General features: G+C 40.5%; 2 protein-coding genes across 11 annotated transcripts in view; one reads left to right on the forward strand and one right to left on the reverse strand.

Moving 5' to 3' along the window:
• LOC109397513 (dual 3',5'-cyclic-AMP and -GMP phosphodiesterase 11) overlaps nt 1-25,758 on the forward strand; it is a 460,696-nt gene that overhangs the window by 384,109 nt on the left and 50,829 nt on the right. For all 10 annotated transcript variants that reach the window (XM_062850794.1, XM_062850784.1, XM_062850786.1 and 7 more), the window contains 2 exons: nt 1,655-1,895; nt 2,232-2,374. In XM_062850794.1, the coding sequence (XP_062706778.1) occupies nt 1,655-1,895; nt 2,232-2,374 (384 nt within the window). The remainder of the gene's footprint in view (nt 1-1,654; nt 1,896-2,231; nt 2,375-25,758) is intronic.
• LOC134287809 (uncharacterized) lies at nt 12,635-14,527 on the reverse strand. Its single transcript, XM_062850796.1, has 2 exons — nt 13,615-14,527; nt 12,635-13,389 (listed from the first exon to the last, which is right to left on the reverse strand). Exons 1-2 carry the CDS (start codon nt 13,943-13,945, stop codon nt 12,644-12,646), a joined length of 1,077 nt encoding a protein of 358 aa, XP_062706780.1. The 5' UTR covers nt 13,946-14,527; the 3' UTR covers nt 12,635-12,643.

Consider the following 25,758-nt stretch of genomic DNA (forward strand, 5'->3'; position numbering starts at 1 on the left):
ATTTTTAGCTCATCCAAGTAGTAATTCTGAATAATAAAAAAAAAACAAGTTAAATAAATGTAGACTATTTCAACTGTTAGTGTCATTTATTTTGAACTACAAATTTTGAAAGAGGGAAAAGGCTCTTTGAGTGATTTCCTCATCTACGAAATCTTTCTCAAAAAGGCACAAAACGTTTTTATCTTTTCAAAAAATCGTTTTAATATAAACTTAAAACTAAAGGCTCCTCCGAAAGAGTATCCATAATCGAACCGTGATCTTGATGCGGATTTGTCAAGGGATGAACCAAGGTAATATGTCTACGACGAAAGAATTTTGAAAACCATGGACAGGAATCGACCTAACGGACGCATTTCTTGAAAACTGGAAAAAATAAATTTTTAAGAGTATCAAACAGCATAACCAATTTCAATAAAATATCTATGAAGAATTTTCATCATGACGTAAGATTTACCTAGAATATCTCTAACAGATACTGGCTATTTCAATGTGATGTAACAATGTTTCACTCGTTTTATTTTATTTTTTTATTTTCAACACAAAACTTGTAGAGGCATTCATTATATTTTCGCCTTTTTAGTTTTTTAACCGAAGTTATAATGTTAACACAGCAAATGAAAAAAAATGTTATCATTGTTTTAGTTGATTGATTAATGTATGTATTTTAACATAAACAAATGCATTGGGAATTACAATAAAAAATAGATAAAAAACACAGTTTTTAATTGGTATTAAAACTCATCTAAAAATTTAAAAAGCGATATTTTTTGTCTTATATTCAATGTAAAGTCAACCACAGTGTTAGAAATGTAGACTATTTCAACAAGAATACTATTTGGATTAACAAATATCAATGTCAAAAAGTTTTCGTGAGTTTTCAGTTTGTATTAATTAATTTGTATGAAATTTGTGAATATTTTCTTTGAAAAATGACTATTAAAATAGCATCAGAAATCAAAGTGCCTTATCAGACCCGATTGTTAAGTCACTTTTGGTCTATTCTGGACATGATAAAGCATTGAAATTTTGATAGCACGGCTGCCAAAAAGTGCCTATTTAAAAAATATTCAATAGTGAAAATAGTGAAAAATTTTCAAAAAAATTGGTTTACTGGAGCAATTTTCAATTTTACAGAGTTGGTGTCTTCGGCAAGATAGTGTATTCCAGTAGTATCTACAAGCTTGTAGAACATATCACGTTGAAATTTTACGATATAATCATGGAAAAGTTCAAAAAACTGATTTTAAGGTTGTTTTTTAAACTTTCATATTTTCTCCAAAAAAATGAACTCCAAACTATATGATGTCTTCAGCAAAGTTACTTGAAATTTCTTGTTCCACAACTTTGCTGAAGACATCTACCCTCTAAAAAAATATTTTGAAAAAATATTTTTTTGCTCGGGTTCACCCTACAGTTTTACCATACAGTGAATATGTACAAAAATAGAGACGACATTTCTGAACACATCTTCCAAAGACACCTATATGCTAAAATGTCATCTAACGGCTCTTAGAGGTTTTGATCGTCTTTTTTCAGAATGATCCCACTGTGCACCGTCATCCATCAGCTCTCGGCTTCGAGCCTACAAACCGCACGCATAACATAAACAGCTAATCGTTAGGTCGTGTCTATTTCTGTTTCGATCCGTTTCCAGGAAAATATCGGCTCACGAATTCGAACGGGGTGGCCTGCTAAAGCCCATCGTGAACACCATCGATGGGACTCCCACCTTTCTCAGCATCGGGCTGCAGAACGAGTGTCTGCTGTCCGGCGGTGGTCCAAGTCACCATCAGAACGGAGGAGGACTGGGGTTGTCCAGCGGAAGTCAACGACCCCAGCGGTTATCGCGGAACGAGCTTCGGCAGCTGGACGAACGGGAGCTGATATTCGAACTGGTAAGTGTTGGGGAGATTGACCATGTGTAGGATATGGTTTATAGGCGAAAAGGTCGAGTTACGATACATCGAGTGGGAAAAAATCGTTCATTTATCGTTCTATTCTTATTCAGATGTAACAATTTTATCAAAAAATGACTTCAAGAAATTCTTAGCAGCATGTCCATTTCAGGTTTCATGATGGTTTAATAACACTCGTTCAAATTTTTGTTTTAGCTAGTATTTTCCATTCGACCTTTCGTTTTTCTATCTCGTCGACTTTTTTTTTAACCCATTTACAGCAAAGCGATTGATGTACCGCGCAATAATTCAAAACTGTATTACCCCCGCCAACAGGTGAAGGACATCTGCAACGACCTGGACGTGCGCTCGTTGTGTCACAAAATTCTGCAAAACGTGTCAATTCTACTGAATGCGGACCGGGGGTCGCTATTTCTGGTCCAAGGCAAGAGTACCTGTGGCAGTGATAATACCAAAAAGTAAGTACGTACCGCCATTCGTTATCGTTGTTTGGGTTTTCAGCAGCGGGGTGGGTGTTGGTAATAAATCAGCAGCCTCGGGGTAGACTCTGATTGTCGGGCTAATGATGATGAACAATGTGCAGTGCATCTCGTCGTCGGCTTCGTTGGTCGACTCGTGTGCATGTCCTGCGGGGGGAATCCGTTTCGTCATTCACTGCTATCGCACACTGATGTAATATTTTTTTTTTAGTTTTTATTTTTGTGTATTTTAACTTAGATGCTAATTCTACACTCACTGATGTAAAAGCTTTAGGCCAAAAATTTAGGAAATTTTAGTTCAGAATCTTTTCTTATACATTGAAATTTTTTAAAGTTTTTTTACGTGGTTTGTGAAAAAACCCGCGTTATTTTGAAAAACCTCGTCAAAAATCGCGATTTTTCAAAAACCTGTCAGGACAACATCTACCTTCGAAAAAAAAAACTACCCCTATTCGGATAACAGTCCCATCTTTGCTGGGTTTTTTATTCACATGGGACTGTCCAAACTGGAACAGTGAAATGAAATATTGAGATTACATATGGTCGGGGTTCTGCTAAACCGAATCAAAGACCATTTTTTGAAAAATTGAGTTTTCTTAACCATTGGGTGAAGAAAATGATGATCTTCTTTCCATGTAAAAATCCAGTAATTCTGACAGCTCTTTGTGGAGTTAATTCAAAATTTCTGTTTGGCAGAACATACAAAATATTATTTTGCATCCAACCAGAGTGAGCTGTAAACCATTCGATAGAATCAGCGAAATATTTTAATTTTGATCCAGGTAATGAACATTTCAAGTACTCTTCATCGCCGTCAGATTTCTAACTTCTAACCGACTCATAGAAACAATCTCTGAGAGAAATGAACACGTTATTAGAAATATGGGTGTTGGAGGAACCAATTATGTTTCGATGGCGCTGATCGCCATTTTTCCAAATCGCATTCAGCCAGACCGAACCAAGTCCACAGCATTTAAGAATCAATTTATTCTCAACAATACAAAAACCAACTGGTTTTTAATATCAGCGTTATGTCGATACACCTCATACTGGTAATTTAACACAGGAGCCGTCATTGAACAAGAAGCCTAATTAAAATAATAAAGCTTGAAAAAATTCAAACACTTAGTTCGCTTTGGCTGATCGAAAAATGGCGTTTTCACGAAAACCATCCTTGAGAAGAATGTTTAGAACTTGATTCAGACTTAACGACTGACCTTCAGCAAGGTAATATGACCTAGAGGTAACGCGCTTGGTTATCACTCAGATGATCCAACTCAAATTTGTACACTTATATCACTGAAAAAGCGCAAAAAATGGCGGCTTATAAAACATCATTGATGTTATAAAAGATGTTTGCCAATACAATAATAGAACATACGTCAATGTATTCATGATGTTTTCTCCAACTTTCCAAATACTAACCCGTTATAGCCAAGTTAGCATGAGTCCTGCGCAAAATTGAGTTCATTTTTACACTCATCTGACGAACTAATATGATTTTCAACGATTGAAATTGCATAGTAATTAAATATTTCCATGTTCGTTGATGCTTCGTAGTATGACTGAAACTCATATGCCCTTCTGAATTTATGGTGAAATGAGCACAATTAGTCTACATAAATTCATGCGCTACTCCTCCGAATGGAAATGAGAATGGAAGTTAGATCGGTTTTATGATGCTTATTGAAATTTTCAATCAAGTTTGGGAAAATCCATCATGGTGGCGTAGCTGTGCTGACTAATACAGTGCCATTTAAAAAAATGGAACGTTCTTTAATCGAATTATATTCTTATTAAAAAATCGCACTGCGGAGAAAACTTAAAAGAAAATTTGAATCAATTTTAAATCAATTTTTATTTTCTTATTAGGGAAGCAACACACTTTGAACACAGTATGAAGGAAATATTTTATGGAATGGTACGACATAATCGAACAGATGTATCCATATACACTAACGTATAGTTAAGGGAGCATCCATTAAGTACGTCACGCTAAAATTGGGAATTTTCGCCCTCCCGCCCTCCCCCCCCCCTTTGTACAGGTTTTTCCTATACTTAACACATTGCTTGTCACACTTTCACAAACTCCCCCTCCCCCCTAGGACCGTGACGTACTTAATGGATGGCCCCTAACGGTTTGTTGTTTTAAAACGTTGTGTGCGGTTGTTGTTTTTAAACGAGTTGTGAGTTTTAAAACATTTTTTCTTCGTGTTGCTGGAACATAAATGGCAAAAAGAGATTGCTACAGGTAAGTACATGAGTTAGCCAACATTGTCAGGTGAATATTACATCCGAGCCATCAAAAGATTTTAAGGAATGCAAATGTGTGCATCAATGAACCTCAAACCAAAAAATAACCTGCTTCAAACATGTTTCAACATATTAGTGTTAATTTTGTGTTGCTGGATTTTTGCACAACATCTGTATATCAAGGAAGACGATGATGTACATGACTTGTTTCGTCGACGTTAAAAATACATCATAAAAACTGGCGATACTACTGCTCAGTTTTTTAGCAGTTTGTTATCGCCATACATAGCTATAACATAATTTCAACTGTAGATGTTTATAGTTTCGTTAATAATACTATACTATAACACCTTTTTATTTTTTTATTTCTGAAGATGTTTTCTGTGTTACTTGGGAAGTTCGAATCTCTTTCATATTTTTGAAAACTTTTTTGTACTAAGTGCACTTTGGCAGAACATTTTCATGGTTTTCTTCGACCAGCATAAATTTGAAGTACACAAATTGCTCCACATTCACATCTCAGGACCTCAGGGCACGCAAGGACATCGTTTGACATAATCACTCTTGCTCTGTGCCTCCACACCACATGCACCGCTTATGAAGAAAATGCATGGGTGGGAAGGGCTGAGCTGGGAGGGCTTCCGCCGTTCACCATACTACCGCGTCCTCTTATGTAAAGGATTGTGAGTAATATCGATTTCAACTTGATAGACGATGAAAAACCGAGATTTTTTTCACTATCCAACTGGTTTTATCTGAAACATAAAAACACATTCAGCCAAACTGAACTATAAGCCATTCTCTAATGATTTTGATCAGCCAGAGTGAACAGAGTGCAAAGTACCAAGAAATCAAATGTAATTATATCATTGATTCCAAAAAATTTACATGTATTCTTCATTTCTGATGGTTAATGAAGGCTTATAAGTTACATGTGTGCAGAAAAGTTTCAAATAATCACCGCTGTTGTTTATTTGTGAGTGGTTGAACTTTAAGCTTAATTATCTCGGAATTATCTTTTTGGCGCTTAGTTCGGTTTAGCAGAACCCCGGCCATATATTAACACTCACATACATACATTTATTTGTTCAACATCACATCTTGTCTTAAAAGACATAATCAACGATAGTACGCCACAATACTCGGTTTGTGGCTGCCGCTCTCCATCCTCGGTCGCTCCCATTGCTCGCCAAGTCACGCTCCACCTGGTCCGCCCATCGTGCTCTCCGCGCTGCACGCCTTCTTGTGCCAACCGGATCCGTTGCAAACACCAGCTTTGCAGGGTTGTTGTCCGGCATTCTTGCAACATGCCGTGCCCACCGTATCCTTCCGGCTTTGGCCACCTTCTGGATGCTGGGTTCGCCGTAAAGTGTATCGAGCTCGTGGTTCATTCTTCTCCGCCACACACCGTTCTCCTGCACACCGCCGAAGATCGTTCTTAGCACGCGTCGCTCGAAAACTCCGAGTGCTTGTAGGTCCTCCTCGAGCATGGTCCATGTCTCGTGCCCGTAGAGGACCACCGTTTTTTACATGGTGCATTTGGTAAGTTGGTGAATCTTTTTAGACCGCAGCTTCTTCTAGAGCCCGTAGTAGGTCCAACTTCCACTGATGATTTGCCCTCGAATTTCACGACTCACGTTGTTGTCAGCCGTCAGTGAGGATCCGAGGTAGACGAATTCCTCCACTACCTCGAAAGTATCCCCGTCTATCGTAACATTACTACCCAGACGGATCCGGTCGTGTTCGGTTCCGCCATGTGCTTTGTTTAAGAGGCATTCACCACCAGTCCAACCTTTGCTGCTTCGCGTTTCAGGCGGGTGTACTCGTCTGCCACCGTTCCAAATATTCTGGCGATAATGTCCATGTCGTCCGCAAAGCACACAAATTGAGCAGATTTTGTGAATATCGTTCCCCGGCTGTTGAGCCCGGCTCGTCGCATCACACCATCCAGAGCGATGTTGAAGAGTAGGCATGAAAGACCGTCACCTTGTCGCAGTCCCCGGCGAGATTCGAATGAACTAGATAGTTCACCCGAATCCCGTACGCACACCGTCCATCGTTGCTTTAATCAGTCTAGTCAGTTTCCCAAAAAATCCGTTTTCGTCAATGATTCTCCATAGCTCCATAGCGTGGTCGATACTGTCGTATGCCGCTTTGAAGTCGATGAACAGGTGATGTGTTGGGACCTGGTGTTCACGGCATTTCTGGCGGATTTGCCGTACTGTGAAGATCTGGTCCGTTGTCGACCGGCCGTCGATGAAGCCAGCTTGATAACATCCCACGAACTCATTCGTTTTAGATGACAGACGACGGAAGATGATCTGGGATAGCACTTTGTAGGCAGCATTCAAAATAGTGATCGCCCTGAAGTTCTCGCATTCCAAATGGTCGCCTTGCTTGTGAATGGGGCAGATTACCCCTTTCTTCCACTCCTCCGGTAGCTGTTCGGTTTCCCTGATCCTGACTATCAACCGGTGCAGACAGGTGGCCAACTTTTCTGGGTCCATCTTGATGAGTTCAGCTGCGATATCATCCTTACCAGCTGCTTTGTTGGTTTTGAGCTGGTGAATGGCATCCTTAACATCCCTCATCGTAGGAGTTGGTTCATTTATGTCCTCCGCTTCACTGTCGTCGTCGTTTCCTCCGTTACCGTGGTCTCCCGTGCCTACGTTCTCCACGCCGTTCAGGTGCTGATCGAAGTGCTGCTTCCACCTTTCGATCACCTCACGTCCGTCCGTCACGAACCTCCGTCCTAAGGCCTCCCATATTTCGGCTCGCGGCACGAAGCCGTTGCGGGATGCGTTGAGCTTCTGATAGAACTTCCGTGTTTCTTGGGAACGGCAAAGCAGTTCCATTTCTTCACACTCCGCTTCTTCCAGGCGGCGCTTTTCCTCCCGAAAGAGGCGGGTCTGCTGTTTCCGCTTCTGTTTGTAACGTTCCACGTTCTGTCAAGTCCCTTGCTGCGTTCTTCTCCTCCAAAACCGTTCTGCACTCTTCGTCGAACCATTCGTTCCGTCGATTCCGTTCCACGTACCCGATGGTGCTCACGGCTGCGTCGTTGATGACTGCTTTCACTGTATTCCAGCAGTCCTCTAGAGAGGCCTGATCGAGCTCGCCCTCGTCTGGCAACGCGGCCTCGAGATTCTGCGCGTATGCTGAGACGACATCCGCTTGTTTAAGTCGCTCTAGGTTCTACCGTGGCGGTTGCCAGTACCGAACATTGTTGATGACGGAGAGTTCTGGGCGCAGTTTGACCATCACTAGGTAGTGGTCGGAGTCGATGTTGGCGCCACGAAACGTCCTGACGTTGTAACAACTATATGGCCGCAGCAACACCACAGGTGAAGCGGTGGGTAGCGAGACTTTTCCTGTAAAAACAAATACAGCCTAAATTGATAACACCTGTAAATTTGATTCTAATCGGACTTTTTTTTATGGTTAGAGTCTTCGCTAAGTATAAAGTTGCACATGTAAATAAATGCAGCGCATCTTCATATGATTTTTAATGGTCCAATCAGAGTAGGAATGGTATTTGAGGCCGCAGTGACGAAGAAGCTTCGGTATCGTGGACAACGGGTCGTGAACATCTTGAACAAAAGTCAGACAAAACTAGTTTGTAAAGAATGTGCACGTTTAGGGAATCACGACGAACCTAGCAGAATAAATCTTATCCAACGAAGTCAGACTGCTTTACCACTCTTTGCTGGGTCGATCCGTATCAGACTCTATTTCATTCATTTATTTAGTTAACATCAAGTTCATGATAATACTGAATCAACAATTTGCCGCCATAATACTCGATTTGCAGCTGCAGCTCTCCAACGTCGGTCACGCCCAACACTCGCCAGATCACGCTCCATCTGGTCCGCCCATCGTGCTCTCTGCGCTCCACGCCTTCTTGTACCAACCGGATATGGTTAGCAAACACCAACTTTGCAGGGTTGTTGTCCGGCATTCTTGCAACATGCCCTGCCCATCGTATCCTTCCAGCTTTGGCCACCTTCTGGATGCTGGGTTCGCCGTAAAGTGCAGCGAGCTCGTGGTTCATCCTTCTCCGCCACACACCGTTCTCCTGCACGCCGCCGAAGATCGTCCTTAGCACCCGTCGCTCGAAAACTCCGAGTGCTTGCAGGTCCTCCTCGAGCATCGTCCATGTCTCGTGTCCGTAGAGAACCACCGGTCTTATTAACGTCTTGTACATGGTACATTTGGTGCGGGGGTGAATCTTTTTTGACCGCAGTTTCTTTTGGAGCCCATAGTAGGCACGACTTCCACTGATGATGCGCCTTCGTATTTCACGGCTCACGTTATTGTCAGCCGTTAGCAAGGAACCGAGGTAGACGAATTCTTCTACCACCTCGAAAGTATCCCCGTCTATCGTAACATTGCTGCCAAGGCTTGTCCTGTCTCGCTCAGTCCCACCTACCAGCATGTACTTTGTCTTAGCCGCATTCACCACCAGTCCGACCTTTGCTGCTTCACGTTTCAGGCGGGTGTACTGTTCTGCCACCGTTGCAAATGTTCTAGCAATAATATCCATGTCATCCGCAAAACAGACAAATTGGCTGGATTTCGTGAAGATCGTACCCCGGCTGTTGAGCCCGGCTCGTCGCATAACACCTTCCAGGGCGATGTTGAATAGTAGGCAGGAAAGTCCATCACCTTGTCGTAGTGCTCGTCGAGATTCAAATGAACTGGATAGTTCACCCGAAATCCTTACGCTGTTCTGCACACCGTCCATCGTTGCTCTTATCAGTCTAGTCAGCTTCCCGGGAAAGCTGTTCTCGTCCATAATTTTCCATAGCTCTGTGCGGTCGACACTGTCGTATGCCGCTTTGAAGTCGATGAACAGGTGATGCGTTGGGACCTGGTATTCACGGCATTTCTGGAGGATTTGCCGTACGGTGAAGATCTGGTCCGTTGTCGACCGGCCGTCGATGAAACCGGCTTGGTAACTTCCCACGAACTCATTTACTTTAGGTGAAAGACGACGGAAGATGATCTGGGATAGCACTTTGTAGGCGGCATTCAAAATGGTGATCGCTCGAAAGCTCTCACACATTAACTTGTCGCCTTTCTTGTGGATGGGACAGATTATCCCTTCCTTCCACTCCTCCGGTAGCTGTTCGGTTTCCCAGATCTTGACTACTAACTGGTGCAGACAGGTGGCCAACTTTTCCGGGCCCATCTTGATGAGTTCTGCTGCGATACCGTCCTTACCAGCCGCTTTGTTGTTTTTGAGCTGGTGGATGGCATCCTTAACTTCCCTCAGCGTGGGAGTTGGTTCGTTCCCGTCCTCTGCTGCACCAACATAGTCATTTCCTCCGCTGCCTTGGTCCTCCGTGCCTACATTCTCTTCGCCATTCAGGTGCTCGTCGAAGTGCTGCTTCCACCTTTCGATCACCTCACGTTTGTCCGCCAGGAGGCTCCCGTCCTTATCCCTGCAGATTTCGGCTTGCGGCACGTAGCCTTTGCGGGATGCGTTGAGCTTCTGGTAGAACTTGCGTGTTTCCTGTGAACGGCACAGCAGTTCCATTTCCGGCAACGCTGCCTCGAGATTCTGCGCGTATGCGGTGGCGACATCCGGTTGTTTCAGTCGCTCTAGATCGTACCGGGGCGGCCGCCGGTAATGTACGTTGTTAATAACGGAGAGTTTTGGGCGCAGTTTAACCATCACCAGGTAGTGATCAGAGTCGATATTAGCGCCACGATAGGTCCTGACGTCGATAATGTCGGAGAAGTGCCGTCCATCAATCAGAACGTGGTCGATTTGCGATTCCGTTTGTTGTGGTGATCTCCAGGTGTAACGATACGGGAGGCTGTGCTGGAAGAAGGTGCTACGAATGGCCATGTTCTTGGAGGCGGCGAAATCGATGAGGCGTAGGCCATTTTCGTTCGTCAGCTGGTGGGCGCTGAACTTTCCAATCGTCGGTCTGAATTCCTCCTCCTGGCCTACCTGAGCGTTTAGATCCCCTATGATGATCTTGACGTCGTGGTTTGGGCAGCGGTCGTACTCGCGTTCGAGCTGCGCGTAAAATGCGTCTTTGTCATCATCAGTGCTTCCGGAGTGAGGGCTGTGCACGTTTATTATCAGACTCTAGTTCCCATCAATTTTTTTTTTCGGTTTTGTCTCATTTGGGTATTGCTATTGACGGATTTTGCGCCAACTCGAACAAATGTTGGCAGCACCCTCTCAGATTACAACGAAACTTTCTTGGTGTGTAGACCTTGCCCAGATAAGCCACTTTGCATACTCATTTTTCTATTTTTTTTTTCTCGACTGACTTTTGAAAAGGGCTAAACTTTTTTTTATGGATTTTTTAAAAATGTTTTTAATCAAAAAAATGACTACTCCTACAAAAAAGTGTTGTATGGGTGATTATCACAAAATAAGTCAAATTTTAAGAAAAAAATACTGAAAAAAATCCAAAATGAGCCCTACACTGAAAAAAATCATTTCTAAAAATTCAAAGTTGATTTAAAAAAAAAACACCATTTTTTATTTTGATGAAATTTTGTCTCAAGACAGGTAATTATGTTCCCTACCAACCGTCCATACATCACAAGATGGGCACTTTTAAGGAAAAAAAGTTTTTCTAACAAAACCGTTTTCTTGTTCGAATGATTTTTTTTTTAGTGTATTTTGTTATCAACAATAAAACCAATGAAGGCCATAACAATCCCAGAATCCAATGAAACTCAATTTTCTAGGAGATTTTGTGTTATTTATTCAATCATTTGGAAGGGTTTTCCTATACATAAAAAACTTCAAAATATTACAAATGTATTTTCTTAGGAAATGTAATGTTTGATCGCAATATGTATTGAAGTGCACTTTTAAATATACAATTATTTATAATTATGAATTTTTCAAATATATATATATATGTGTCTTAGAGCCAATTTCAAACATGTTCTTTTCTATTTTTTTCCGATCATACTAAATATTTTTGGTTCATCTTCTGAATTAGAATACCTGTTTGCCTTTACTTTGTCGCCAGGAATAGGCAAAAAACTATGGAATTTCTGAGTGCCTGGTATTGTTTTGGCGTTATTATATATTTCTTCGAGATCTTCTGACATTTTAATGTACTGTTCAGTGGATACGTAACAGAAATTTAATTTAGTTATATTTTTATCTGTCTGTACAACTGCCCAGTTATATAACTCTCGTGGAGTTGTTATGGTATTTCCATAATCTCGAGCAAGACTTGCTCTCTTTGCCATTCGCTTGAGAGTGCCACCAATAGCATCACATGGACCTTTACCGTGGGACGTTGCAAAAAAAATGCCATTCTGCTCTTAATGCATGCTTTGACTGGAATCTACATAGACTAGCAAAGTTCTTCTTATTTTTGTATTGTGATGCTGCCCCATCAGACATAAAATAAATTTTAGAAAAGTTCGTTAATTGTTTCATAAAATCTATCATTTTTTAGATGAACAACTGGACCGCAACTGTATCGTGAGCCATTACTTCCGATATGATAATGAAGCTAACATTTACAAGTTTATTATCTTTCATATAGTAAATTTCAAATGGGTGTATTGTTGCTTGCGAGTTGTTCCAATGATATCCTTGAGCAGCGTTTTGAATTATGAATGAATAGTTTTCAGAGAAATCACAAATCGCAAGAATTTCATCATCCTTTAATGTATCTTTTTTATTTCTGAGAAATGATGATTGTTGTTTATGAATAAAGTCGTGTGTTATAAGTTTGTCAATTTTATCAACAAGATACGGAACAAATTCATCAACAGGTTAAATAATCGTTTCTAAATAACAGCGATCAGTATTCAACCACTGCTGAAATATAATCTCTTCTTTGTCATTTGATTCTAATATCAATGTAAGTTCCTCTTCAATGTGTTCATTACAAGCACACTTTTCACAAGCACGGAAAAAGCAATTATCTGTTCTGGTGGAAATATCGCAAAGCATTTTTTGTATTATTTCATCTTGTGACACAATTCTTATACTGTTGAACATTAAATTTACATTTTCATGAATAGTACATATGCATACATTATGTATACCAGTAGAATCAAGTAAAATACAATGCTTTGGTCGCAACTGTGTAAAAATACTGTGAAACCAATATTCAAAGTTTTGTACATATCTACAAAAATCATATAAGCCTCTTTGAGCGACATCATCAAAAGTCGTTTTTGAACTTGTTGTTTTTTTCCATTTCGAACCTCAGAAACAAAATCATTTGTTCCTGGCATTGGCCTGCTGATATCATTATCATCAAAAAATTCTCTTACTATTTGTTTTGTATCGTCATCAATACGATGCCCCCTTCTTTTTTCGGTGGTACAAAGAATACCCTGTTCATAAACAAGATCCTTCACCTGCCTCGCCATATACATTGGTGCGTTAAACTCTCTTGTGATTTTATTTACCGACCAAGACTTAGGAAGTACAGATAGTATTTTAATCTGTTCGCTTCTGTCAGTTGTAGGGTGATTGAACTTATCATTTAACTGCATAATTATCTCGTCATACGCCTCCACTTTGCCAACATCCGTTGAATCTATTCCGAAGATATTTTTTCGAACTGCTTTCGTAATCTGCAATGATTTGTTTATGCGATATTCCATACTTCTCATGTTTCTAGATGAGATTGGCGATAAACTCAATGTTTCAGCAATGGTATTAAACTTCTCAATATTATGGGGACCCTGTAGTTGATCTGTTGACGGAATTGACTCCAATGATGGAATAGATGGTACCATATCTGTAAGATAAAAGTTAAGGTTAACAATATAATAATGAATGCAGTGGAAAGTTAATGATAGTTATTTATGCAACGAGTTGCAAAAATGATTTTTTTTCGCACAAGTAGTACATTTATCCAACGAGGCTTGCCGGGTTGGATAAATACGAAGAATACAATGTAGTTTCGCAACGAGCTGCAAAATGAGTTATATAAAAGAAGCTAACACGTTGAAGGCTTACTTACCCAGCTCATGTTCGATTTGTTGACCACTCGTTGACGGTTCTGGTTCTGGAACATCATGATGTTGCTGCCCACTAAATGATGGTTGCATAGTTTCGTCGTTTCCATCCGATCGGCGTTTTTTCGTATTCGGGCTTCTGTTGTGACTTATCAATCCACGACATGACTCACAAATACTCATCGATTCGTCGATTTCATGTGTATATCCCATGGAATGAATTTTATCTATGAATCTTAATGACATGCCCCGTAGATTATGACGGTTGCACTTTGGATTGTTTATTTTTGCACTGCACTTGATTTTGTTGAATTTTGATTTATACGATTGATCCATTACTTTTCAGAACTGCCTTTAATAACCAAAGAAAAGTAACACGTTGAATGATACCGATTCATTTTCTTGTTTTGTTCATATTTGCTTTAGGTACAACTCTTGATTTGTTTTTTTTTTTCGATTAGGTAGTTCGAATCTAATAAATAGCCTTACCTAATATTAGGTAAGAACATGGGGTAGAAACGTTTGGGTAGAAATTACAGCAGCACGTATGAAATGCGTGTTCTAATTGTATATTGTTTCGTACTTCTAGAGTGCTGCTGCGTGAATATGGGTGCATTGCATTGTCGCATATGACACAATAAGTTTCATTGCATTTTGAGATTACTAGATAACCTTCACTGGTTTAGTTTGTTTTTAAAAAAAGACACTGAAAAAATAATAATTTGGACATGAAAAAGTTTTTGTTAGAAAAACTTTTTTTCCTTAAAAGTGCCCATCTTGTGATGTATGGACGGTTGGTAGGGAACATTACCTGTCTTGAGACAAAATTTCATCAAAATCAAAAATGGTGTTTTTTTTAAATCAACTTTGAATTTTTAGAAATGATTTTTTTCAGTGTAGGGCTCATTTTGGATTTTTTTCAGTATTTTTTTCTTAAAATTTGACTTATTTTGTGATAATCACCCATACAACACTTTTTTGTAGGAGTAGTCATTTTTTGATTAAAAACATTTTTAAAAAATCCATAAAAAAAGTTTAGCCCTTTTCAAAAGTCAGTCCAGATAAATTTTGAAGAAACTAAGTATGCAAAGTGGCTTATCTAGTCTTGGTGTACATACCCAGAAAGTTTCATTGTAATCTGAGAGGGTGCTGCCAACTCCGAATACGATTTGGGGCGAAATTCGTCTATTGACTTAGGTAGTCTATTACCTGACCTGCCCTTAGAAGAACTAGCCGGGTACAGCTCTCATTTGTTGTCTATTACAGAAAAATATTCGACTATCTCTCGCGACCTCCTGGATGAAGTCCAGAGGGCCCCCCTGGGATGTCGTGACCCACAGTTCAGGAAACCATGCTCTAAAATATCATTGGTGAAATCCTAGTAGAATCTTTAGATAAAGTGCTGGCGAAAATTTCACTTAAATTTTACTAGTTAATATCCCAGAGTGGAGCACTGCTGAAATCTCCAAAGTAGTTTCTTGTCAAACCCCTGTAATGATTTTTAATGTAGCTTTCGAAAGAGCTTTTACGTGGAATCGACTTTAAACTTCTTGGACATTTCCTTCAGAAATATCAGGAAAAAAGTCATTTACGAAACTAGAACGCCAGCGCTAAGTTTGACAGCTTTTTTTTTAAATCCAAATTTCAGTTTTCCAAAAACCATGTTAACGATTAGAAATACCTCTGTTACGTCTCTGAAACCCGGGGAATATCCTCTGAAGCTTTTTTCAATTGCTTTCGAAATCCCCCTAAAACCCCCTCGGGCCCCATGTAACGAAGCTGAAACCCTCTGAAACCCCCGAAAACGCCTATGTAACACCCCTGTAACCAAGGTAAGTAAAAGGAAGGTAATCCAATATGATATATCATATAATCCGCCATATTGGAATTCGGAATGACAGCTGGCATGTTTGTATTGTTTTTGTTGGAACTGTATACATGGCATACTAGCCATGATCCAAAAGTGTCAGAGCCTCGAAGCGATCACTTTTGTGCACTTTTTCTCCGCGTTCCATCCGAAACACTTTGGGGATTCCTTTCGACGTTCGTTCCCAAAGAAATTCGTGGTTGTTTATTTATTGTCGTCAATCAATTTGTAGACCTTTACAATTATATGTATACTATATTACAATAGTTGCTTAAACCTATCACCTAACCCTACTTGTCTCAAAAAATGCCTTCTTAAGCATATCTCTACTCATAGTCATATCAATTCTGTCACTATGTGTATTGTAACAAGACATCATTCTATTCAATGGCCCATGTTTTGCATAGTCTGTTCTGTGGTAATTAATTAAAAATAAGTTTATATTCCTTAATAAACGAGTGGGAGCAGAGAAATTCAAATTTTCCAATATTGTGGGGGTGCATATTCTATTTTATATAACATCATTTATAAAAGCAATCATGGCAAAATCTCTTCGATTTTCGAGGCTATCTAAATGAATCAACATGCTCCGTGCCGCATAAGATGGTAGCGGTAAGTGAGCCCAGCCTAGTTTCCTTAAAGCAAACAACAAAAACTGTTTTTGGATCGACTCTATCCGGTTAATGTGTGCAACCTGATATGGAGCCCAAACAACACTACAATATTCTAGAAGAGGTCTTACGTATGTCACATATAGTGTTTTAATTGTATAAGGATCATTAAAATTAAAACTAAATCGTTTGATGAACCCGAGCATGTTACTTGCTTTATATGTAAAATTGTTATAATGATCAACAAAAGTTAGTTTCGAGTCCAGAATAACGCCTAAATCTCTTACCAGATTACGCCTTTCAACAATTTTCTCACCTAGAGTTACCACTTTATGAGTTATGTTTAATTTTCTCGTGAATGTAATTGAATTGCATTTTTTAACGTTAAGTTCCAATAGATTTTTACTACACCAGCTGAAGAAAATATCAATTTCATTTTGAAATATTTCGAGATCAGATGCTTTACGTATCTCCATGAAAAGTTTCATATCGTCTGCGTATATAGAAACTTGAAGATACTTGACAACGTATTCAACATCATTCACAAACAAAATAAACAACAATGGACCAAGATGTGAACCTTGTGGAACACCAGATGTTACGTTTACAATTTTAGACAAGTTTCCTTTAAATCTTACTCTTTGAGTTCTATCAGTTAAGTAAGACTCGATCCATTTAAGTAACCTAGGGTTGAATCCTAATTTAGACAACTTGAAAAGTAACAAACTTATATCCACTCTATCAAATGCTTTACTAAAATCAGTATACAAAGCTTCAACATAATTTTCTCTATCCATTACATCTAGCGCGAATGTTACAAAATTTACTAAATTAGTTGCCGTTGACCGCCCTCTAACAAAACCGTGTTGTTGATTAGTTATTAATGGCATTAGTTGTGAGAATAGATTGTCGTTGATTATGGACTCAAACAGTTTTGGGATACAGGATATTATAGCAATCCCTCGATAGTTGCTTATATCAGATTTTTTACCACTTTTGAAAATCGGGGTTAGAAAGGATTCGTTCCATACCGGTGGAAGAATACCTGTTTCTAAAGATGAATTGAATAGCCAAAATAATGGCTTCACTATTTCATTTGCTAGATTTTTTAGGAACACTGGTGGTAAGCCATCTGGTCCAGCACCTTTCGATGAGTCTAAGGATTCAAGCGCATTCAAAATTCGATTTAAAGGTAAACTAGAAACAGTGATGTCACCATCATGTTGCGGTAAATATGAAAAATACTGGAAATCCCGCTCAGAATCGTTATGAGATGTATAGTTATTTTGAAAGAAATCAGCAAATAAGTTACTAATCTCGGTTGATGTGTTGCCGGTTACATTATCTAACATCATTTTTGATGGAAAAAAGTTTGATTTTTGTTTTTGTTTAACATAATTATAGAAGCGCTTTGGATCTGACTTAATGTTACTTTCTATTGACGCATTATATTCTTCATGTGCGTTTCTCATTTCCAAATTAAGTTGATCACATATACCAAGATAGAGCGAAAGGTTTTCACAAGTATTGTTTCTTTTGTATGTTTTGTGAGCTTTTTGTTTTCTGTTTCTTAAATTAATAATCTGCCTATTGTACCACACAGGGAATTTAGTATTTGATTTTTTCTTGTATTTAATTGGGACTGTTTTTTCCAGAATATCATATATGTTTCGATAGAAAATATCCACGGCTCGGTCAATTTTAGTATTACGTAATAAATCTTGCCAGTTAATACCGTTTAATTCATTTTTTAAAAGAACGTAGTTCGCATTCCTAAAGTCAAAGTATGGTTCGGACAAATTGTTATCCAATGGTGTAACTTTTTCATGAATGAATATGGAGTATTCAATTGCAGTATGGAAGACTTCATTTTTCCACAAAGGAGCATGTGATTCAGATACGCAGAAATCTTCTGACATATTAGTAAATAGTAAATCCAAATAGCAATTGTTTTGATTTTTTACATTATTTACTTGGTTGAGTCCGTTTTCAGCGCTTCTGTCAAATAGAGAATGGAGTGTTTCATTATCTCCTACAACAGGTATCAAAATAGACTCATTTTCGTCATCAATAATGAATTTAGCTTCTTTTTGGTTAAAATCACCATATATGTGAACATTTGACTCTGACGTAAACTGAGAAATAATGCTAGCTGCAAGATTGAAAAACGTCTCATATGATTCTTTGTTTGCATATTCCGGAGGGAAGTACACTGCTGACAAAATATGAATTTGATCATTAATGAGTAGTTTTACCCAAACGTGATCAAATTCTTTGCACTTTACAGTCGAGATTTGTTCAGATTCATATTCACTACTTACTGCAATCAAAACACCTCCACCACTTTTTTTGTTGGATAGTAACTTGTCACGGTCATCTCTATACACATTAAAGCGAACGTCAAATACTTCTTCACTATTTACACTAGAGTCCCAACTCGTTTCGGTCCCCAAAATTACTTGATAATTACAAGACGACACTTGTTTATAAATTTCACTAATTTTGTAAGAACTCTTCATCCTATTGAAATTCTGACAGTAGATAATTAATTCTTTGCTAAGAACACATTGCCCTTCTGTATCCATTTTCGCAGAGGTATCCGCTACTTCCTGTTGTTGGGAAATCGTCAAGTCCAGGTGACCGTCGGTAGTCACCGAAATGTTGTCTTCAACTTCCTCCGAAGAGAGCGTCAATTCCGACGAAAACACGCGTTTCTACACGTGCATGCCTCGCAAGATAAAGGTGTGTGTCCTTGTGTCAGGTGATGAGCATTTGAAGAGACGGCTTGAAGATAAGGGCTATTCATACTATTCGAAGTATTCGGTCGATCCTCGGTAGGGTAGGGGTTGAGAACTTCCCCTCTCTGGAATCTAATAGTTGGCCTGTATGATGTGGGTGGTGGTCTCGAAAATTGATCCTTCGCTGCGGCCAACAGCTCGCTATCCAGTGGAAATAGAGGCGTGTTGCGGTTAAGTGCATTACCCCTGTTGTGATTGTTGAAAACGCTTCTTTCATTATTATTGTTGTTAATGTATTGTTCACAGCAGTGGTTTCCATTCTGGCGGTTTAAAGTGCGGTTACAGAATTGTTGACTACTGAAGACCGTGCGCGATGTGTCCCTAGCAGAACCGTTGTTGCATTTATTTACATGATTGCTCGAACGGTGGGGTCTCTTCGTAGCAGAATTTTGTGCTGCATTCCGCTTGCGCCGCTTCCTGGCTTTTTCAGCTTGCTTTTGCTGATCTAAGCGCCGGCGCTTGCGTGCATCATATTCCGCCCAACTTGCCTTCCACACTTGTTTCCCTCCAAGATTTCGCCAGCCCGAATCATCAGGTTCAGTTTCGTTGTTCAGCTCAGATTCCAAACTGGGGTGTGATTCATTTATTGGTGCAGATGGTTTAACGACGGTATAGGTTTCTAGTGAATTCACGACGGCAGCCGAAGACTTAATTTCGCTCCATGAATTGACTGCACTGCTAAGTGCTTTTAGCTCATCAACGATATCTACCGTTGAAGCTAAATTCGGGTGACTAGCATTATGGTCGGAGCAGTGACTCGCCATATCAATAATTAGGGCACTGACCTTTTCAAATTCAGAACACATATTTTTAAGTTCCCTCGTCAGGTCAGTAGTCAATGCATCTACATATTCCATTACATTATTTTTTGTAGCCTGCATCGAAATATCGAAAAGCGACGAGAGGTGATTTTTTATTGCAACCACATCATTCTTGGCTTTCGAACTGAGGTCAATCTCCGGTACCGCGTTCCTGCTATCGATGACGGCAGTTTTTACCTCATTAAGAAGCATTTCCATACTTTCAAAACCGTATTCGATATTCAAGTTGTTTAATTTGGTTGCTAGTTTGTGGTTGGACTCCAACAATAGCTTGTTTAGTTTGAAACTCTCCTCCTGTTGACTGTGGAGCTTGTCAAAATTGATCTCCATTACAAAACGCTTCTGACATTCGAAGCATAGAGGAAGCATATATGATAAAATGCTCTTCTCGTGATTCCTCTGAGCGCCGACGCATGCAGCATGGATTTTTTTCCCGCACGATCCATGACAGTACCATACGTGTTTGTCGTCACTGACGGTACAATTAATTATCGCGCACGGCATGGTTCACTTACGCAGCAATAAAAACGAATTAAACCACACGCGGCTTACTTTAAACGGAGCAAATTAAAAACGCGTCCAACCTGTTCGACGATCGATACTGACCAAGGATGGGAACACTCACTTGCATAGCACTTGCTATTTTCTCAGCTCAGAAGCGTCCTATCAAGAAAAGATGTATGGACGACTTTTGCCTTTTGGTTTTGTCTAAAAGTTTGTCGAATGGAGTATGGGTCGCACACGCATACCGAACTCGTTAGAGAGCTGTGAATGCAACTCTCCACAAGGTGAATGTAAATTACACTCACCTGGTGGAGAGTCGCTTTCACAGCTCTATCACGACTTTGGTATGCATGTGCGATTCATACTCTATTCAGCAAACTTTTAGACAAAACCAAAAGGCGAAAGTCGTCCATACATCGTTTCTTGATAGGATGCTTCTCAGCTGAGAAATTAGCAAGTGAATGTAACTCTTTGCAAGTGAGTGTTCCCATCCCTGGTTGTATCGAGTAGTGTTTGCCGGACAAAGTATCGGAAATCCGTTCACCCGACAGACAAATCACGGCTATCCCAATTGTTTCCCGACTGCACGCTCTTTGGTTGATGACAACCGCTTCCTGCCGACTTAAGGATCCTTCTGCTAGTACCTGTCATAGCTGGGTATCCACGGCTTGGTGGACACGACTAGTCCTTGCCACCCATCTTCCCCATCACTATCTGTCGCCCAAAAAGTTACAGCTCCGGGTGAAATTCCCATTTTAAACCCTTAGAAACTGCCGTAGCTAAACCGCATTTCCTCAAGTCAGGTCCTCTTTTAAATAAGTTTTTCTTCGATTTAAGGCAGTAAAGATTCCACATGCGTATTGTCAATGTTGCTGCATCCAAACCACCAAAATCAGTTGCATTTTTCTCACAATCATTAATTTAACCCTTCAGCACGCGCGCTGTTGTAAAAAGTACAACCACCACCAAAAAACCTCGCTCGTCGTATACAGTGAGAGCGCGGTGCAGTTTTGGTTGCTTGATGGCGCGCGTCCTGGCAGGTTGAAACCGCAAAACAAGCAGTTGCTCTGCCACTACGACAAAAAATTTCAATTGTGTGGGGGTAAACAACAACTCCTAGCAACCCCACAGAAACCGATAGAGTACAGCGTAAACCAAGGCTTAAACAAACTCGCCAGCAGTCGCCTTCACCACGCCCATCATAAGCCTCTCCCCGCATCTACTGACTGCGTATATACTAGTACCTTCCATTAAATTTACCTTGCCTGTAACGACCCTGAACCCGCCGAAAATCCTCGGAAACTTCCAGAAATGCCTTCCTCTAAAACACCATCGGACCCCAGGTAACGTCCCTGAAACACCATAGAACCCACAGAAACCCCCTAAAACGCCTCTAAAACATTTTTGAAACACTCTGTAACATCTTGGAACGCCCCTCAATGCCCCATGGAGTCTTTATACGCATCCACCATGACTTCGCTTTGATAACGCAGGTTTTTGAAATAACGCGGTTTTTTACAACCTTTCTTGAGAAAAATACGTTTTTTACGCTGGCCGCTTACAAAAACCGCGTAGAAAAACAAATATAGATTTCAATTCCGAATTTTGGCGAACAATTTCTTCGAAGAAAAGAAATTCTCTTCGATTGCTCACCAGCATGAATATTTTCTTTTCTTCAAAGAAAAAGTTCACCGGAATTCGCCTGCTGGAATCGAATTCCACACCCGAATTACTCACAAATTGTGAGCTTTTCCTTCAGAAACAAAGTTAAGTCATGGGTACCGACAACAAAAAAAAAACAATTTTGTTTAAAAAAATACCTGCATATGCAAAAACTGTTACATGAAATATAACAAATTTTATAACAAATTGGTTAGAAGATATAACATATTATTATAAGTCTGTTACAAATATTGATAAAAACAATCCTGAAAACAAAATTTAATGAACCTCTTATATTTCTTACTGCAGTTGTTATGATTGTGTCAAAATCAAGACAAAGTTTTTGATCTAGTATGCATACAATTTAATCTTTTGAGTAATTTCTAAAAAATAGCACTTCTAGGAAACCATAAATATATGTAATGTACTCCTTAAGAAATAAAAGAAAAAATATCCGGAAGACCTCCTTGTTAACTATTTGGATGAATGCTTTTAAAAACTCCCTAGTACACTGGAACCTTTTTTTTATGCCAAGTGCTAAGTTGTTTAAATTAGAAATGTTCATGAACCTGCAGACCTGGGTATTTGAGAAACAGCAAAGCAGACGACATGATTCGTTTTCGTTTAAATGGGATTACTGGCATTTCAGGTGCGTTTCATTTCTGTTACGCGGGTTTCAGAGACGTGTCAAGGGAGTTTAAGAGCTCTTCAGAGGGAGGGTTTCAGGAGACTTTAAAAGGTGTTACAAGGGGATTCAGAGGTGTTTCAAAGCATTTCAGAAAGCTTCAGGGTGTTTCAAGAACGGTTTTAGAGCATTCCGAGTGGTTTCAGGAGCGATTGATAACATTTCAGGGGAACTTCAACAAGTTTTCAGGGGTGTTACAGCGGGATCCGGAGCCTTTAACCCCCCTCGGATCCCCTGAAGCGCCTGGAGTCCGGAGTGTGGGCTTCGTGGCCGAGCAGTTAGCGGCGTCAATCGTTTAGGTGTCTCGTAAGCCTCGGAGTGCGGGTTCGAATCCCGCTTACGTCGGGTAAAACTTTTCATCAAACGAAAAATTTTCCACTGGACCACTGGGTGTTACACTGGAACCTCTTTTTATGCACATGGCTGGGACTGCATAAATTAAAAATGTGCATAAATTAAAAATGTGCATAAAAAGAGGGAAATTTATGCATAAATTAAGTTTGGGCTTCAATTAGAAAATCTAGTTTGCGAGAACAGATCTTGCTCCTGGGCAGATGAGGTGGGGCTAAGGGGGTTTTCAGAATGTTCCCAGAGAGCCCTAAAAGGGGGTTCCAAGGGGCTTCAGGGGCGTTTTAAGGGGTTGTTTCGGGGGGTTTGAGGAGCCTTACAAGGGTGTTCTGTCAAGATTTTTTGGTGTTTTCATGGGATTACGGAGAATTCTGGGGTATTTCAATAGTATTAAGTGGGTTTCAGGGGCGTTCCAAGGGGCTTTAGGGGCAATTCAAGGGATCTCAGGAGACTTTAAAGGGCGTTGCATGGGGTTTGAGGGGCGATTCAAGGTATTTCGGAGTCTGTTCTAAAATTTCCTGAAATGCCTCAAAAATCCCCCTTAAACCCCCTGGCGACCCCTTGTAACGCACCTGAGATGCTTCGAAACCTCATAGAACTTCTCCGTAACGCTACCGTAACGCCTCTGAATCCCCCGAAAATGCTCTGAAACGTCTTGAAATGCCTCCAAAATCCCCCTTAAACCCCCTCGGACCCCATGTAACGCACCTGAGAGGCTCCGAACCCTACGAAAACTCCTCGTAACGCTTAAGTAACGCCTCTGCATCCCACCGAAAATGCTCTGAAACGTCTTGAAATACCTCCGAAATCCCCCTTAAACCCCCTCGGACCCCATGTAACGCACCTGAGAGGCTACGAACCCCACGAAAACTCCTCGTAACCCTTAAGTAACGCCTCTGCATCCCGCCGAAAATGCTCTGAAACGTCTTGAAATGTCTCCAAAATCCCCCTTAAACCCCCTCGGACCCCATGTAACGCACCTGAGAGGCTCCGAACACCCCGAAAACACTTCCGTAACGCCTAAGTAACGCCTCTGCATCCCGCCGAAAATGCTCTGAAACGTCATGAAATGCCTCCAAAATCCCCCTTAAACCCCCTCGGACCCCATGTAACGCACCTGAGAGGCTCCAAACACCCCGAAAACTCCTCCGTAACGCTTCCGTAACGCCTCTGAATCACGCCGAAAATGATCTGAAACATTATGAAATGCCTCCGAAATCCCCCTTAAACCCCCTCGGACCCCATGTAACGCACCTGAGAAGCTCCTAACACCCTGAAAATTCCTCCGTAACGCTTCCGTAACGCCTCTGAATCACGCCGAAAATGATCTGAAACATTATGAAATGCCTCCGAAATCCCCCTTAAACCCCCTCGGACCCCATGTAACGCACCTGAGAAGCTCCTAACACCCTGAAAACTCCTCCGTAACGCTTCCGTAACGCCTCTGAATCACGCCGAAAATGATCTGGAACATCTTGAAATGTCCTCCTAAACCAAAACCCCTAAAAACGCCTCCAGAACGGCTTTGAAACCAGCCTAAAATGCTCTGAGACTCCTGAAATGACTCCGAAATCCCCTTAAGACCCACTCGGAGACCATGTAACGCACATGAGACCTTCGGAAACACCCAAAAACGAACCTGTAACCTTCCTTTGCTCTCATCTGTAAACACCCCCCGGTCGCCGTTGCAATAGTTCCTGTCATTATTAAATATTCTATGCACAATATTGGTTCTGAGTAGCTCTCCCTCTTTTTATGCAGGGCATAAAAAAAGGTGCATAAATTAAAAGTGCATAAAAAAAACATGCATAAAAAGAGGTTTTAGTGTATATGTTTTGTCCATTGTCGAATGTTAGTAATGTTTAGTCTGTAGAGGCCGCAAGGTCAAAAACGGTGTAATTGTCTTAAAAAATGGAACTTTCCTCAAGTCTACTGGGACCCCCTGAAGCGCCCATAAGATTTTATTGTACTCCCTAAAACCCCCAGAGACCTCCAGGGACCTCCTTGAAACTCCCTTGAATTCCTTGAAACGCCTCTGAGACCCCTTGTAGCGCCCGATAGAGCACATGATGTCCCCCTGAAACTCCCTGAGGCACCTTGAAATCCCTCTGGAGACCTCCAGGTACACCTTGAGATCCCATGTAAATGCTCCTGGGAACTCCAGGTGCCCTCGATAAACCACGTGGGGCCCTCTAAAACACCCCTGATACCCCCTCGATCACCCCTGAGAACCCTTGCCCCAGAGACCCCTAGAACAAAATTCCAAAGATGTTCTAGAACCTCCAAGAACTTCCGTGCGTAAATGGCTGAAGATCTACAAGTGTAATCAATGAATTGTCGTTATATTACTGATGCTGACATCCACAGGTCCATGGAGCATAGTTCTGTAGAGAAATAATTTTCAAAGATTTCTAGATAATCCAAGAACATTCGCGAGTAAGTGCCTTAAGAACTGGAAGCAATGGATTATTGTATTATTGGTCATATTGATCTGTTCGTGTTGTGTTCTTTGAACTGCTTATTAAGTTTTTTTTTTTAGTTTTTATCAGGGTTCCTGATTTCCACTTTTCATCTTCTTCCCCATTCGAAGACAGTCAGCAGCGAACGGTTGTCGCTTGAGTTCGTGTGTGTGCTTGTCAGCGACGATAGCAAACTCCGGCGAACGGTGGGAAGCCACACTTGGAAATTATTCATTCGTCCACATTCGCATCGCAAGCGAATGCGATTCGTGAGTGATGCGATTGATATTGTGCATACGAATTATTGATGTTTTCGAATTATTTTCTTTGCTAATCTAGCATTTCAGCGACAATACAGTAAAAATGTATGCATTACATGCAGCAATTCTCTTCT

Source organism: Aedes albopictus, chromosome 2, assembly GCF_035046485.1.
Source record: "Aedes albopictus strain Foshan chromosome 2, AalbF5, whole genome shotgun sequence".
In the NCBI taxonomy this organism is placed as follows: Eukaryota; Metazoa; Arthropoda; class Insecta; order Diptera; family Culicidae; genus Aedes; species Aedes albopictus.